Source organism: Alosa alosa, chromosome 12, assembly GCF_017589495.1.
Source record: "Alosa alosa isolate M-15738 ecotype Scorff River chromosome 12, AALO_Geno_1.1, whole genome shotgun sequence".
Lineage (NCBI taxonomy): Eukaryota > Metazoa > Chordata > Actinopteri > Clupeiformes > Clupeidae > Alosa > Alosa alosa.
The window spans coordinates 34270051-34287815 of record NC_063200.1 but is presented as its reverse complement, the minus strand read 5'-3'; the positions used below and the strand labels follow the sequence as shown (position 1 = coordinate 34287815).

At 38.5% G+C, this 17765-nt stretch overlaps 2 protein-coding genes across 2 annotated transcripts in view; one reads left to right on the top strand and one right to left on the bottom strand.

Annotated features, from left to right (window-relative positions):
• The window catches only part of dmgdh (dimethylglycine dehydrogenase), a 133793-nt gene extending 132435 nt beyond the window's left edge, over positions 1 to 1358 (bottom strand). The window contains exon 1 of the mRNA XM_048258942.1: positions 274 to 1358. Within this exon, the coding sequence (XP_048114899.1) occupies positions 274 to 395 (122 nt within the window). The 5' untranslated portion in view covers positions 396 to 1358. The remainder of the gene's footprint in view (positions 1 to 273) is intronic.
• A 144-nt stretch (positions 1359 to 1502) lies between these two features.
• bhmt (betaine-homocysteine methyltransferase) lies at positions 1503 to 16823 on the top strand. Its single transcript, XM_048258944.1, has 8 exons — positions 1503 to 1631; positions 1853 to 1985; positions 2157 to 2269; positions 10497 to 10688; positions 10817 to 10964; positions 12510 to 12692; positions 14295 to 14523; positions 16167 to 16823. The coding sequence occupies exons 1-8, from the start codon at positions 1608 to 1610 to the stop codon at positions 16339 to 16341; spliced, it is 1197 nt and encodes a 398-aa protein (XP_048114901.1). The 5' UTR covers positions 1503 to 1607; the 3' UTR covers positions 16342 to 16823.
• Positions 16824 to 17765: the final 942 nt, after the last annotated feature.

Genomic DNA, 17765 nt, shown 5'->3' with positions numbered 1-17765 from the left:
AAACAATGCAGCCCTAATTGCAACTTATTCTGTGAACTCACTTGTTCTGATCAGGAAGTCAATCACATGTTATTAATAGTAGCCTAGCCTATACCTTGAATAGGATACCGTTCTATCCATTGTAGCAAGTTGTAAGGTTGCGCCAGTGTTGATTAAACAGTTCACAGAAATGGATCTTGTTTCACACCCACCAATGAGCTACTTGATACGACAGAAAAAAGTAACCTACCAGGCGAAGTTATTTTACATGCAACTATTATGCTATACACTCACCCATCTTCTGCATATTTTTTCGGAGTTCTGCTGATAGTCCGCAGTTGAGGTTGGCATAGATATGGAACATTTCTTAAATCTGTTCGAAATTTTACATTTGACAGTTTGAGGATTTTGTGCATACTGAAATAATGTATTCGCCTAGCCTGTACGTCAAGGGGCGCAAATCGGAGGGAAATCTACTTTTAGAAAATCAGCCCGCAGGCAACAGCATTTGCAAAGCGCAGTATCCTAATAAATAAACTGTTGAGGTCCACCAGATGTGGAGGCACGCCCTCTTAACCCTGATGAACTTAAGGTAACGTCACGATGAAAGTCTCCTCGTTGCAAACTCTGCAGTTAACTATTTAAAGATACTGACCTACATAGCCTATTCGTCTGACTTGATACTCAGTTTTGTCACCGATTGCTGATTTTTTTTAGTAGCCTAAGGACTGTGTTGAGCAATTTGCGAGTTCAGCAGATGAACTTTTGTCACAACAAAATAGCCTAAATAGCACAGAAGGATAGGCTTCGATAGGCCCATCTCATTGGCTTGCAATTAAAACCATGAAGAGGGTTAATCTTGTCATATTTGCCTAGAAGAACTTAGATGATATCTTAAGTAGTCTAAACTAAGCCGGCGAAGTAGGTCTGGGCTAATTTGATTATATTAGGCCAAATATTTTCCGTATGGAATAACATCCCTTAACCTGATTAAATTAGGGTTTCATGTAGGATAGCCTATTCGGTGGATTGTTTGAGTGAAGTCAGACTGTTTCAGGTCAACCATAGGCCTAGTTGTCCTTGAGCAGGAGGGACAAAAGACGAATTTTTCTTTATCATCTCCAGATCGGGACATGCATGCAAGACGGAGAGAGGCTACATATCTGGCTTTATGACAGACTAGGCCTACGGTCAGAATCAGACTATTCACAATAAGCCAAAGCATCAGCGTTAACCAAATGTTTTTGCAATATATGTTACACTTTCCATACTTTATTTTGTGAGTCAATGTATATAGGCCTAGCCTACTTTAGGAAAGAGCTGCGATTTCAATGATTTTCTTATCCGTTTTGAAGATAAAGATTTGATTGGTGGCGTCTAGCAGGCTGAGCACAGTCTGGAATGCCTCGCCAATGCAAACGGACAAAAAAAAAAAAACGTTAAGCAACTCAAGGATCGTGAAGACCATAATCAGTCTTGAGAGGACTAACCATGCTATTGGAGTTGCAGTGACATCAGGAATACTACACCACACGCCCCTAAGCCAGAGTATAAAACTGCACACATCTTCACAGCCTGGTCTCTCCACGTCAAGACTTGAGAGGTTTCAAAAAAGAACTTCGTTGAAAATGGCACCAATCGGCGAGAAAAAGGTAGGCTAAACCATCTTCATGTGATCTTAGGCTTAAACCTAAAGATAAGGTATTCTGCATACATAATGAAATTAAGTAGCCTAGGTCAAGCTTTCTGACAATGACCATGAGAGCCGCAAAATGTCAAGAAACGATTGAATGATGCGTTGGTGCACAATGTGGTCATATTTTCTATTTTGGCACATAGTGCAAGTTTAATAAAGTAACGTTTATTTATTAAGGGAGTTCTGGAACGACTCAGTGGAGGGGAAGTCGTAATTGGAGATGGTGGGTTCGTCTTTGCCCTGGAGAAAAGAGGTTATGTGAAGGCAGGGCCGTGGACTCCAGAGGCTGCTGCGGAGCATCCAGAAGCTGGTATGGGCACACGTGCTGCGCGTCTGCATGAAACCATTCGTTCACTAAAACAACTGTTGCATTTCTATACAATGAATAGGCCTACACACAGTTTCTGTGAATTAAGTCAAGCATCTGTTGCATTTGTTCTTGAATTTCGAAGAATTCTCATACACTTTTCTCGCACTATAGTGCGACAGCTGCACAGAGAATTCCTGAGGGCGGGATCAAATGTCATGCAGACATTTACATTCTATGCTAGTGATGATAAACTGGAGAACAGAGGAAACAAGTTAAGCTTCACAGTAAGTGAATTAAAATGAATTTGTTGTATTACTGAACCATTCTCCAGCCGTTTTCGTAACTGAAGATGCAGCTAAAAGCACAGTCCATCTTTAGATGACCAGTCAGTTACACTCTAAGAAATGGAAGTACCAGTGTGTACCTAAGTCGGTACAAATGCTTGTCGCTGGGGCAGTACCCTTTTGAAGAACAATAATGTACCCATTAATGCAGGTACATTTGTGTACCCTAGCGATCTGTACCCATCAAGGTACACTTGTGTACCTGCAATGACTAAAATGTACCTGTATATATCATTATCACATAGTACCCTTAAAGGTGCCATGTGTAATGTCTGCCAAAAAACCAATTCATACTCCACATTCCATAAAAGATGGGGCAGTATACCTCCAGAAAGTGAGTTTGTCTACCCTAGAGTAACAACCGAGACACGTGTATTGCAGTTTGGCTGGCGGTTATGTTACCCGCATACTGCCTCCCATGGCCGAAACTGGTATTATGACACTTGTCGGGCTGTGGCTAGTAATTTAGCATGCTAATTCAGGTTGATATCTCTTCAGCACTATACCTTGTCATTTTTTTAATGACCTCGTCACCCTTATTTCCTTCCATTCTTTTGATGCGTGTAGCTCATTTTTTGGATATTTTTACCTCAATTCTTACACATGGCACCTTTAAAAGGTACTAATCGGTACTTCAAGGGTACAACCCCAGTGAAAATTTAAGGTGGTACTAAAATAAACTAAAATATATGCACAACCAATAAGTACATTTAAATGTTTATTCTGGGGGATATTACACACAATGCTCCACATGAATACAGGTACAATAAATGTTAACATGTTCATATTAAAAACACATTCATATCAAAACATCAACGGATCTTATATCCATATCAATATACATATTCACGTAAAACACGTTATGACTCTTAATGTAAGTGTAAATAATAAAACACTTTGGTTTACAATATTTTGCCTGAGTAGCCACATTGTGTTTATATGCAGAAGGAAAAAATATATATTAATTTGCACGATAGCACTAATAACACCTTTATATGATCTATAAAATACCAATATTTGAGTTAGTAATCACTCAAACAAACCTTGTATGCTTTCAAGTTCATGTTAAAGGAATTATCCGGAGTAAAATGCACTTTAGATCAATTTACGGATGATTGGGAGTACATACGTTGAGTTGACATCAAAATCATGTCATTCGGATGTGTTTTGAGAAAGTTCGATTTTACCATTTTTAGTCAAAACTCGTTAGCCTGGAAGTGACCAGGGCAAGTCATTTCGCCGCTACAAAATGCTATTTTTATACATCTTCTACAGTTCCAAACAAAATTACACTTACGTGGTAGTGAGTATAGGGTCCCTAAAACCAAACCGAAGTATCCCGAGGTCTTTATGTGGTCGGATAGAGAGTCGAGAATGAATTTCATCAAGCCAGTACCTTTCCGTAAATGTTGCTGCTGCAGCTGGCGTCTTTAGGGGAAAGTCCGTAGGAGTCGATTGCCGAGTGTGGAGTAACACGCTCTGGAAATTCACAATTTCGTCGCCTTTTAAAAAAAAAAAAATAGTCCAGTCCATACAACTTCATTTCAATTTCGAAAGAAATACTGGACTATTTTTTTTTTTTTTTATTTTTTAAATTTTTGCCTTTGCCATAATGTAAGAATTTCCAAAGCATGTTACTCCACACTCTCAGTTATATATATAAAAAAATGCATTGACCATGGTGACAAAAAGTCCTCCCGGAGTTGTGCCTTTTATCATTACTTTCAGTTACAATAACTTCGTACACAGAGGAAATAAGCGAACAGCTAGATGCAAGGTGCGTGGCACCAGGATAAATTATGCCTATTTAACAACGTCTGATTTCATCAGGCATCTCCAAACGCACCCAGATAGGTCAGTCACTTAGGCCTAGCATATACACGAGTTTCCCGTTTACCAACAAAACTAGATGCGCAAGAGAAATGGAGGCAGAAGACGCTTTGGTGGCCATCCACAACGTTATAAACGTAACCTAAATAGTCGGCTGCTGTAAGCTACAATCGGATTTTATTGTATACCCCTGTTGTCTCAATGATAATAACATCTATTTTCAGACTATATTTCAAAGTTTGCCGTTCATTTGCATTATTAATTAAATGTATTTTGTCATTTTTTGGCTAAGACATGCATTCTCTAACCATAGGGATTTATTGGTGCAGAACAAAATATTTTAACTTTTCTCTAACCATTGCTCTATGATGTTCTATGGGTGCAGTTTTCAGCACAAAAATTCATGTTTAGAAATTGTATTTTGCACAGGTCTATGCTGTTCTATGGTGCTAATTTCTGCAGGGATGGGCAAAAATACATCAGAATGTATTTCAAAATAAAATACCTAATACCCTCATTTTTAAAATCAAAATAAACTACAAAATATTATGTATCAAAATAAAATACTGTATTTTTGTATTTAGAAAATAGCCTACTCAAAATACTTTTCAAGGAAGTATAGGAAGCACTGCAAAAAAAGCTTTTTTTATCCCAAACATTTAGCCTATTAAAACTATATAGTAAAAAACAATACAATTTGGCCCCTGACGTACCGTATGCAAGTTCATGTAGTGTGATCAGAATTAAGAATAATTCAAGAATTTACATTTACATTGTCATCTAGCTGATGCTTATCCAAATGACTGACAGAGCTTTCAATTAACCACATTATAATCAATAGGCCAAAATCATAATTGTGTATCTGTGCCGAAATTTGTAATTCAAGTCCAGTGCAGAACTGAATAAGAAAATCACACGGCTATGTATCTTGAAGTTCCAGTATGTGAGAGACTTGACGTGCCTCAATATCCAACCTCAAGTATGCAGCTAATAAGGAAATAGAATTGTTATTTAATTAAACAAGGTGAACTTCTCCCCATTGTGGAATGCAGAAAAGGATGCTACAAGGAAGGGAATTCCAACACACTCAACACCTTACCATCTATTGATGTCATTGTGGTTGAGATATCTGACATTTTTCTGTTGAAGATTGGCATGGAGACAATGGGACATGGTTGCCTTTGTCAGTGTCCTTATGTGAACTTGCAGAGGTAAACTTGCTTGTCTTTACTTGCGTACAACTTCACACCAGTGCTTCAGACCAGAGCTGATGGTTCAGCAATAGTCATCACTGAAAAGCTGTAAGTGTTGTTGAACACAGCTGTTCTCACATTAGCTGATTGCGATAAACATAAACAATTGTTGCCTAATTACCAATTATTCATTACACCTGTGTGTAGTATCTACTTTTTTTGTGTTTTCACATATAGTATTTTGCCGTATTTTTAAAATACAAAAATACACACCAATAAAAGTACAAATACAGAGCCATTTCCTTCAACCCAATGAAATACAAATGACAAAATACTATTTTGCATTTGAAATACATATTACATGTTTCAAAAATACTACCCATCCCTGGGAACAGGCAGATTACATCTTTATAGTCGGCCATATGATGACATTAATACTGTATTTCACCAGTTAGGGCACCGAAATGGCCGGCAGCTGCACTGTGTAGCCTATCTTGACATGTCTAAGTTTTGGGTTACAATATACAGGTAGTGGGCTCTCTGTTGATTTGAATGAGTAGGCTTAAGCCTAAAGTTACAGCATTTCTATCACAATTGACCAGACTTTGACCTTTTGTCTTCTTTTAACAAAATTCTGGCTATGATTGTTCCTTGTATTGCATCATGAGCCATCACTGCGCCTATTGCATTCTACTGTTGTTAGCCTTAAGCCTAGCTCAGTCATTATGTAATACCACATCATCCTCTATTAGAAGTGCAATGAGCTGCATTGAGCATAATAAACTGCATTTAGAATTCCAAATCCATATTTCTAGATATTTTGGTAAAAGTAACTTAAAAGTAATACAATAGTAGTGTAATGCCTTACAATTCAGAGACAGTAATATTATAATGTAATGAATTACTTTGAAATGTCAGTTATAAGTAATACATAATACATTACGATTTTGAAGTAACTTGCCCAACACTGATCTTAACCAATATATACATTGCTATTGGACAAAAAAAAATCTAAAAGTTGTCTGTATTATAATAATTTGCACAATTTATTATGCAATACTTTTCTATATTTAACATCAATAAGAAAAATACCATTACAAAAAAAACACAAAGTTGGGTAACTTACGTAGCCATTAGATCCTTTAGGAAAGGTAAGCTTACTTCCAAGTGGCATATTCTGCCTTGGTGGGTATCTGTGAGAAGGATTTAACGTTAGATTTACGTTAGACCATTATCAAGCTCTTAGTAACTTTATAACATTATATAATGGTTCTGAGTTGCTTCCTCTAGCTTCTAACTAGATAAGCAATGACAAACAGGATGTTCTGGTGAACATAGGCAACTCAACTAATTAATTTTCACCTAAACAAAATGACAGTGTTGAGAGTGATCATACTTACTGCATGTATGCACATACCAGGCTTCTTTCACCTGCACTACCGTTGATATTAAACCAGCCTTTCAGGGAAGTTAGCAAGTATGTATGGCTAACAGTGCTAGGATATGCTCATATATCTATGGGCTAAGCTAGTTAGGATAATGATTGCTAGTTAAAGTTGGCTTCCACAAAAACTTAACATTGACATGGGAAATTACATGGGAAAGTAGGTAAAACACAAACACAAATCATTTCCTTACCATTTATCACGATAGTCATGCATTATTGAAGGAGTTTGAACTCCATTTAAAATATCTGAATTCATAGCTAACCTAGGCTAAGTTGCTAGCGAATGCTAATGTTAGCCTTTAAGCCAACAATCTGACTCCATTACTGTAACAGTAGGCTATTTACAATTTACAAACCGAATTTCGATAAATTGCAACTACACCTTACCTCTGAATAGCTTTGCCTCCTCTTCTACAAAGATTATTCCATCCTGCACATGTGTTTTCTCACACCAAGCCAAAGATCGTTAAGGCGGAGCTTTAACAATCTTTGACCAAGCTCCTCACTGAAAGTTGCTCCATTCCTTGGTGAGTGAGATGAACAAAGTAACGGAAAAATAACGGTTGCTCCCGTCCCGAATCTCCTCCCCCAACAACTTTTGAGTGACAGGCCATGTACTTTTTGTACCCTTAGGTACAAATATGGTCCCTTTGCGAAAAGGTAGCCTACATTAATGATCCAGGAACGGTACATATTTGTACTTTAGGGGCTCAATTTTGTTCCCTTTAAGGTACATGGTCAAAAGTTGTACCTAAAAGAACAAAAATGTACCCCAACCGTACTGCTATTTTTGAGTGTAGAGGTCAATAACAATAGATGGCCGCAAGGGCATTCTAGTTATTTTCAAAATACTGGCATTGTCTTGTGACATTAATCAGAAATGATAAAAGCTGAGAGAACCCACAACAGAGTACAACAGAGGCAACAGAAGAGGTCATTATATAATTGTATTTTTTTTACATCAGTCTTGGATGCACACAATTGTATTTTTTGACAAGCATTTGTTTTTCCATGTGAAGTGCAGCAGTTTGAAATGCATGCATCCTAGTATGGACCCTTATGGTGTAGGCTAAGTCATGACCTATGCTCTGGGGTTAAATCAGATTCAACACCAAGTAATATCAATACCAAATGATGCACAAAATAATATAAAACCCCAATGAGATTGTTAGAACTTAGAATAGTAGAATTGTATTATTTGAACTCATTGGCAAAGTGAAACTAACTTCACCATGGTGTCAGTCAACGACAAGACAGTTATACGCAGTAAGTTACTTTCACTATTGACTGACAATGGGTTACCATCGAAAACATAGGCTGGAAAAAGCAACACTTACCCTAATATTTTTCGAATGACTGAATAAAACAACATTTATCCTACAGAGGCTTATATCTCGTGATAGTGCGCCTTCAGCTGTGCTCTTGCCTAATCACTTTTAACCGTCATTATCAATTTCCAAATGCATTGTGAGATGTATTTCGTAATATCTTTATTCTAATTATGTTTCCCATTGTAGCCTAATCATGTAATTTCTAATGTTTTGCATGGATGTGCACTGGTGTGCGTTCATGGAGGATAGAAGGATGGTGCGTTGTGCACCCACCAATATGACTGTTGACAATGCGCTCTTAAAATAACATAAACAACTCCCCATAGACTTCTGACCAGGTTTCTCTTGGTCAGTGGCGTAATGCGTTGTAGGTGGTGTACAATAGCGATTTTTAGACAATGCGCTAGGCCACTCCCTAGGTTGTTAATTGCCACACCTCTGGGTGCATTGTTTAAAAAGTAAACATGCAAAATAAGACAATGAACTTTGCACCGGGTGGAAAATGAGTTTTACGCCATGCGCCAGGGTGGAAAATAGGGCCCAAAACTGAGGTAATTAATTCGCCTTATTCACCCGATGGCCAGAACAAGGCTATAGGGTACACTTGCCATCCCACCTCAGTCCAGCAGATGGTGGTAATGCACTCCGTTTGCAAACTGCCAAAAAAAATCACTGAAGAAGAAGGTTACCAGAGCCCGTTTACGGAGAGCCGGTTCACTCCCTATTAACTCCATTGTACCTGCAATCTCTTGCAGTTCCGCTAGGAGCGATCACGAATAAGTGCAAAAAGTGGGGGTCTATGGAGCTAGACGGCTAAATTTGTCTCTCACCTGATTGTCGTTGAAAAATCGAAGATTTGATTGTAGTTTCTGCAAGCTCAATATGGATTATAGGTCAAAAGTTGAATGAATGATTACTTTCGTCCTTTCGATTTCTTACAAGTTGGGTCTGTGTTGCCCACAACACACTAGCTTTCTGCTAATGAATTACGGAATTATGGAACCAGAACAGGAACTGCAACCAGTTCAGAAACCGGAAGTTTCCCGAGATTGGAGTTTCTCCCCTTATTAGACATTCTGTGAGGTTACTCTGCCAGGAGAGGGAGTTAAGTTATTTAGAGATGAGTGACCGTCGCAGGAAGTGTGTCATAACAAAGGGACACCACACCCTCTTAACTATTGGTAACTGCTGCAGGCTCTGAAAATTAGTTAGAAAATAAGGCAACAAGAAGTTTCACATGCTGCTTCCTTATGTTGAACAAATCCCTCTTGTATGTGATTTCTGCAACAGTGGTACTGCCTGCTTGTTGAATTTTTGCTGTAGTGTAAACCAATGTCACACAGTAGCCTACTGAAAACACTTAATTTATGTAATATCATGATGACTGGTTAAATGTATGCCTACAATGGTTTATTAAACATCATAGTAATTTATTTAATCAGTCATCATGTTCATGTTAATGAATAGGAAGGGCATTTAAACCATAGCCATACACCAAAGTGATTTCGAGTGATATTTGCTGTGAGTCCCTATGCATGAGTCACGTCTTTTCAAGCTCCTCCCAACTGACTCTGGCAGATCACGTGGACAGTCAGGCGCAATCGATTATTTAATAAATAAATGTGAATTACAAATAATAATAAAAAGCTTCTACCTAATGTGACTATTTTTTCCATAAACTGTAAAAGAAAACAAGTTTTTCCCACTGTATTCTCGATAAAGAATAAAGTAAATCTTGTACTTACTTCCGGAATTGACGTCACTTCCTGGACTCGTCTGACGGTCTTTGAATGACTTAACCTCTACTGGTCTGCCAGGCCAGCTAACCCTTCTTCTTTCTCTGTGAGCTTTTTTTTTTAGCAGTTTGCAAACGGAGTGCATTACCACCATCTGCTCGACTGAGGTGTGATGGCAAGTGTACCCTGTACCCAAGTTGCATGGCGACTCGTTTATAAGTTTGTTTACCATCAAATTGTCTTTGTAAAGGTGAACGTCTTGCATAGTGTACCTTTAATATTTTTGGAAACTTATGACTTCATGTTATTTCCTCAAAGATTCGTATTTGAAAGGGATTAAAAATAGATTGCTAATGAATTCATATCAGAGCCTTAAAAAGGTGGGAGACAAATCAATAATGGGAAAATGAAATAAGTTGAGAGCCTAAGGTGTGGTGAATGGTATGTGAATGGTGTGTATGCTGTTAATTAACCCATAAACAGCTGGATTATCTCAGCTAAAGTTTGACAAATGTCGTATTTTCTTTCTTTCAATTTTCACACAGTATAGCATGTCAGAAGTAACTGATAGGCCTCTGACTAGTTCAGTATTTGAAATATATGTATAGTTTGTCTCATGCATATTTTCAGGGTCAGCAAATTAATGAAGCAGCCTGTGACTTGGCCAGAGAGGTAGCCAACGAGGGTGATGCTTTGGTGGCTGGTGGTGTGTCTCAGACTCCCTCATACCTAAGTTGCAAGAGTGAGGATGAAGTGAAGGCCATTTTTAAGAAGCAGCTTGATGTCTTCATCAAGAAAGATGTGGACTTCCTGATTGCAGAGGTAAGTTTAAATTGTCATTAATTGCTTATGACAAAGGTTTTGTGTACTCTGAATCATTTTATATTGAGAGAGTTTGTTTTGAGAAAGGCATTGCTCTATCATTATCCTTATTTTTTATCTTTCCATAGTATTTTGAGCATGTTGAAGAGGCCGTATGGGCAGTTCAGGTACTTAAGGCCACTGGAAAACCTGTTGCTGCCAATCTGTGCATTGGGCCAGAGGGAGACATGCATGGAGTCAGCCCAGCAGAATGTGCTGTCCAACTGGTGAGGGCAGGTAGGTCCTTTCCATGAAATACATATTAGGCCAGATGATCACTGTACTGATATGTAAATGATAAGTGCTACTGAGAAGTGCCAAAGGGAGATGTTTTCTAGGAGTTATTTACCACTACTGAAGCATGGGTAAGATGTTGAAGAAAATATTTAGAAGTTGCTCCTCAAATCCTCAAATTATGGCAGGGATGATAATTGCCAGTAGCCTATCAGTCCATGAGCAATAAAAGACATTGTTTCGATTTCAATGAAATTAAAGAGCTATTCTTAATATTTTATATTTTGTTGGTTGGTTTAATGAACCGTTGTCCTAATGGGTCTCAACAGGTCGCTCTCAAGCTAGCAGCCTTCTGAGCTTGCCTTACATTTAAACACAATTGTTGCCGCGAGGCATTCCAGCCTACGAATTTAAAAAAAAAAATAATAAAACAGTAGGCTAAATCATGCATAATTTAAAAAAAATAACTCAATTTAGGCTACCGTAGGCATAGGCTAGGCCTACTTGGGCAATAAGGTTTCCATTACAGCACATTACGTTCAACGAATGAATAAGCGACTGCCTGTCTCGCAATAAACACAGTGGGTGGAAATCCCGACACTCTTTCAACTACATGAAAGGTAATAGTGAAAATTCAAATACCCCCCAGATTTCAGTCCCTATCAGTCCCAACATTTAGCAATATAATCAAACAGTCCAAAAGTAAATTAAATCTCAAACCAAACCGAAAATCGTATGCTTTTTATAGCCTACCGCTGGTATGCCGCTCCAAACGAAACGCATGCCTCACAATAAAACATAGAAATAAAGGCCTGCCTCGATTAAGCCTGCCCTAAATAAAGCCCTGTGCTTTGTGCAGCCTAAGTAAATAATAGAACCCGGCCATAATTTGAGGATTTACGGCATTTAAAGATTGCTAAGGCAAAGTGCTGCGGGGAAACCCTGCCTTGCTTGAATAAACGAGGCCAAGATGCCGCAAACTTTAGTTAATAGAACGGCTTCAGCCCCAAGTGAAAGTCTACGCTAGTTCAAGCCAGGCTATTTCTCTTAAGTGCGACCTTCATTAGCGTGGTTGATGGAATACCCCTCTGGTCTTGAAGTGAGTAGTGTTCAGTTTATTGGCAGATTGTATCCTGAACACACACAAGACTATATAAACTTGTTTTGTTTTGTTTTCTTACACAATTGCACATGGACTGTACACACACTGGGCTTTTTATTCTCTCTTGCTATTTATTGAAATATTTCTTGATCTTTCTTTCTTCACACAGAAAAAGCTGAACACCAATCAAAATTTCACTTGATCATTTCAATTGTGAATGAAATGACTTGAATCATTTACAAAATGATTTTACCTTGTGCGTTTTATGTTTTCTTTTTTATTGCGATCTTTACCTTTTAAACTATTCTTTGACTATTGCCCTTCTTTAATTTTATTTGCTATTACTATTATTGTTTGCTTTTGTTTATGTAAAACACATTGAATGACCTCTGTGTATGAAATGTGCTATATAAATAGACATGACTTGACTTTTTACTTTTTTGAAGGTGCTGATATTATTGGAGTCAACTGTCACTTTGATCCCATGACCTGCGTAAAGACAGTAAAGATGATGAAGGAGGGCGTTGAGAAGGCAGGGCTTAAGAGTCACTACATGGTGCAGCCATTGGCTTACCACACCCCTGACTGCAACTGTCAAGGATTCATTGATTTGCCTGAATTTCCCTTTGGTAAGAGTTAACATGATATGAAGAAAATCTGTGAAATGCAATAGCATTGTTCAATTTTGCTAGAGATGATATGACTGGTGATATATGACTGGTGGTGTAAAAATGTCCATACCAGTATAAAGGTAAAGTAGGCCGGCATAAAGCAGTGTAAATTAACATGTTGTAAGACCTTAAAGTTTGCTCTAAGTAAAGTGAGGCATGTTTTGCTTAGCGTGTTTTTATTAATGCAAGTTAATGTAACAGCATTCTGCAGCATTCGTTGTGGTGGAATAAACACTCAAAATCATCAAACAAAATTGTGATGTTAGGGGTGGTGCTAAAAAGCTACATTTAATACACCATATACATTTCATTAGAACATTTAGTTAGGCCTAGCTAGCTTACATCACTTCAATCATACATTGTCAAAGGACGTACCACCTAAACGTCAAATGACAAACATTTTTGGACATCTTTATGACATGAGTTGCTCTCCCTCGACCAGTTTTGGTTTAGTTTTGGTTCAATCAATTTATTCCTTGCATGTTGTCTTGTTAAATGTGATGACCCAAGAACCACACAAAGGGCTCGCAAAACGAGCAAAGTTTAAGGGTTGTCCAGTCCACATTCACTAATTAAACGGAGTGATTTTGTGATCAGAGGCTGGGCACATTGTTCAAAAGGGTTGGTCTTAGTGTTAATTTTGTCACCTATTTTTAATTTAATCTTAGTCTTGTGACAATATGTCCTTTTTAGTCTTTGTCATATTCAAATATAATTTTTGTTAGTCAAGTTTCAGTCAACTAAAAGTCTCGTCATTTTAGTCTAGTTTTAGTCAAAAGAAAACTAAAAGTCAAGTCAAGTCGGCTTTTATTGTCAATTTCTTTACATGCACTGGTCATACAAAGAATTGAAATTTCGTTTCTTACTTTCCCATGCAGACATAGACATACTTTAAATACAGACATAGACATACTGTAGACATAGCCATAGACAATAAACATTAAATTAAAGTGCAAGACATGAACATGTATGTATCAAAATAGAAATATAGGACATATATATAAAAAAAAATAGAGGTAGTTGTGTTGTATATTTATATAGTCTTAACAGTTACATGAAGTTTAAACTTGTGCTTGCGTGACCTGTATATTTACATTGATATGCAGTATGCAGTAATTTCAAGTATATCAGGCTTGATGTGAAGCAGCAACACGTTAGGCTGCGCAGTCACAGTGCAGTTCCACAGGGCGGTGTTCGGGGGGGGTTAGGGTAGACAGGACCTAGTTTCCTGGGTTCCTGGCTGGCTGGTGGGTGGGGGGGGGGCATAGACAGTAAAAGATTTACACACCTTATGTCATTATTTGACACACCCCTGGGTGCAAGGTTTAATAACAGTGGAGCGCATGGTGAAAAATTCATCACTTAATTGCGTGTAAGATCAAAACAAACTTTGCGTTGAGCTTTGTGCCGGGTGTATGCTAGGGCTCAAAGTGTTAAATTAAGCAAGAATCCGGAGAGTAATGTAATGTATGTTTAATTAATCTGCTGACAACTTTAAACAGACTTGTCTTCCTTTACTTATCTGACCTGTTTCCCATTTTTTACTTTTATCTCTCTCAGCCCTAGAACCTAGGATTCTGACTCGGTGGGACATGCAGCTATATGCCAGGGAGGCTTATAAAGCAGGCATCCGGTACATTGGAGGCTGCTGTGGATTTGAGCCATATCACATTCGTGCCTTGGCTGAGGAGCTGGCACCCGAGAGGGGCCTCTTACCTGCTGCCTCTGAAAAACATGGCTTGTGGGCCACTGGCCTAGAGATGCACACTAAGCCGTGGGTTAGAGCCAGGTAAGTTTAATGCTACTCTGGGGTGCTATTCTAGAAAGGGTCTTTGGCTAACCTCCGTTGCAATCTTTGGAGTTAGAACCGTTTTTCTTGGATTTGGTTTTTCTAGAAAGGGTAGTTCCAACGATCAATCGCAAACATGGGGGGAAAGTTTGGTGGTTGGATCGACAGGTCCAGAGTAGTCGCTGAAGCATTGTTCATGGATATTTTGTGGTTGTCAACATTTAAATTTTTAGTTTGACTAGATTGATCCTCTATATTAATACCTGAACCTCCTCCAACGGAGTATTTCACTTATAACTAGGGTTGGGCACCGAAACACGGTTCTAATATGGCACCGGTGCCGACGCAAACGGTAGTAACTGCATCGAATAACAACGTGGATTCGGTGCCTCATTTCGGTGCTTAAATCGCGTTTTTTTTTTTTTATTATTATGAGGCATCACTGCATGTCATGCGGCATCTCTAACGTCAGGCTCTGCATCCATGGCAAGATGTTTTAACATTTAAATGTATTATGTGTAGGAGCAATGAGATATTGATAGTAAATTGAATATAACAGTTCAATTTCATGTTCACATTTGTCTTATCTATAAAAAAAGCAATTCATGCTTTAGACCTTTTTAATTTAAAAACAAAGTACCGGTTCAGGCACCGTTTCGGCATCGGCACCGTTTTAAAAGTATCGATTTAGCACCGGTATCGGATAAAGCCCAAACGATACCCAACCCTACTTATAAAGTTTCAAAATTTATCTTCATTCATCTTGAGTGCTAGCCTAGCTACCAGGTCTAGTCTAGCAACTCTCCGTTGGCTTGTGAGCTGGAAAAATTAAACTTCTATCAGGCCAATCAAATCGTGTATAGAGACGTTAGGCGGGCTTAACATAATGATTGATGGCAGAGATGCAACGGTTTGGCTTGAATTCCCTGCTACTTGAAAACAAAGAAGATGGATGTTGCTGTTTTTTTAAGTTGGCAAAATTTTTTTTTTTTTTTAAGTTGGCAAAAGTTTGAACTAGCCAACTAGCTCCGCTGGTGGGAAAACACATGGGACTCATAGCACTGTCCTATTGCGTGCAGAGGGAACTTGAAAGACAATCGATTATCCCGCCTCTTGGACTGAGCACTGCCAACGGTGAGTGCCCAGACCCTACATTTTAATGTGGGTCTGGCTCGTCAGGCTACATGAGTGCAGGAGTAGAACGACGGAGGTTAGACACAACAGCGTCCACAACATCCACTAATTCACACCTGCACGTGAACAGAGGCTGCAATTATGAAAATATTGGGACATTCTCAATAATTTCAATGTATGATATTACATATCTCTAGTATATATCTATAGTACATCTTACAGATGCTATAGTAAATGTGCAGGACTATTTTTTTTACCATCAACTATAGCCTTTCTGACATCATTAACACTGGACTTTGTTTGGAACGAATAACAAACAACGCTTTTTAGACACAGGTGTTACAAGGTTGTTGTTTGAGCGGAAATTCCATCATACCATGGTGGTTTAGCAACGATGCAACTTTTGTTCAAATAAAAAACAGTTCAAATAAAGTTCAAATAAAATACAGAGCTGCCATAAAATTCAGTCAATTTTCAATCAGTGTTCATGTTACCTGTATCTATTTCAGGGCCCGTCGTGACTACTGGGAAAACCTTAAACCAGCCTCCGGGAGACCTAAATGCGCATCCTTGTCAACTCCAGACAGTTGGGGTGTAACCCAGGGCCATACTGAACTGATTCAACAGAAGGAAGCCACCACCCAGGACCAGCTTCGTCCCCTTTTTGAAAAGGCCAAGCACTAGTACGAATGACTAGGGAGGTGGAGACCAAAAACATCTATGTAATACTGCCTTTAGTTTTATTTACTGGAGATTCCTATGTTATTCTCACTTTCACTCCTACTTATTACCCAGTTTACAAAGATATTTCAAAGATCTTGGTATCAGGACCAGTTTTCAGTTTTCTACATTGTTTCATCTTCCCACTAATAGAATTCCTGAGCAATACATAATACTCTAATGGTGCAAGTCAGCAGCATTTAGAGGCTGTAAAAACTGATGGTGGTACACATAAATGTGGTACATTTAGACTGATAAGAAGAAAAATAAGATAAGGTGACCATATTGATTTAACAGATTGATTTAAAGTAGTTCAAAATATATGTAGCAAGCTGCATTCCATGTTTCTTGAACACTCCAGGGTTATGATAGTGACATAGTGTTGACCACTGAAGTGGCAGTTTGGATTTTCTGAAGTTCAATAAAATTGCACATGATGCTCATAACTTCTGTGTTTTTTCTGTTTGTGGGGCTGCAATGTAGTGTACACTGTTTGATTCACTGCTCTAATGACAGCACTGCACTAACTACACTTCATGAAAAGTGGGATTTTCGTCCCCGTAAACGCCCGGAAATCTCCCTAATTTTCTGCAGTTAATTTACAGCCTGCGAACGTCACGTTTGTCTGTACCACATATTGTGGGTAACGAACTATGACGTATGTGGAGAGCGCCTGGCTTGAATTTCCTTATTCAGTATTGATAAATAGATAGATACTTTATTGATCCCCAAGGGGAAATTCAAGATGAAACCACTACGTTTAAACAATAAGAATCAGAACCAGAATCAGCTTTATTGGCCAGGTTTGCGTAAACAAACCAGGAATTTGACTCCGGTTAATCTTTCACTCGTGATTGGTTGGCAGATCTGTCACTATTGGTCACCCTGGGTCATTATGAATGAACCTCATATATATATATATATATATATATATATATATATATATATATATGGGGTTCATTCATAATATGTTCCTATGATATGCCATTATGTTGTAGCCTATATTCATGTCATTATTATCCTATGTAGGCTACTACTAACCTGACTCTCGCCAGATGAATTTCGTTCCGCCTAGCTCCACTCATCCATCTGGGATCGATCCATTGGAGAGGTGTTTCAGAAGGCTGGGCCTTATCAAAAATCCTTACATATGATTGGATAAGCCACTTGTCCGTCATCTATTGACGTGCTACTTCAATCACTCACATCGAAGCCAGCCTGTGACGCTGAGAACAGTCTCACAGTCGCTTCTACGCTACGCCACATCTATGAAACTCCCGCCCTGCGTCCTGATTGTCTCTACCATAAAATCTGGTGCCGAAATCACTCTCAATGGAAGCGATCCCAGATGGATGCGAGTGGAGCTAGGCGGAACGAAATTCATCTGG

Excerpts from the sequence above, each read along its gene's own strand:
- bhmt (XM_048258944.1), top strand. The coding sequence starts at position 1,608 with ATGGCACCAATCGGCGAGAAAAAG. Across the intron at positions 1,986-2,156 it reads TGCGGAGCATCCAGAAGCTG|TGCGACAGCTGCACAGAGAA; the intron begins GTATGGGCACAC and ends CTCGCACTATAG. Across the intron at positions 10,689-10,816 it reads TGGACTTCCTGATTGCAGAG|TATTTTGAGCATGTTGAAGA; the intron begins GTAAGTTTAAAT and ends ATCTTTCCATAG.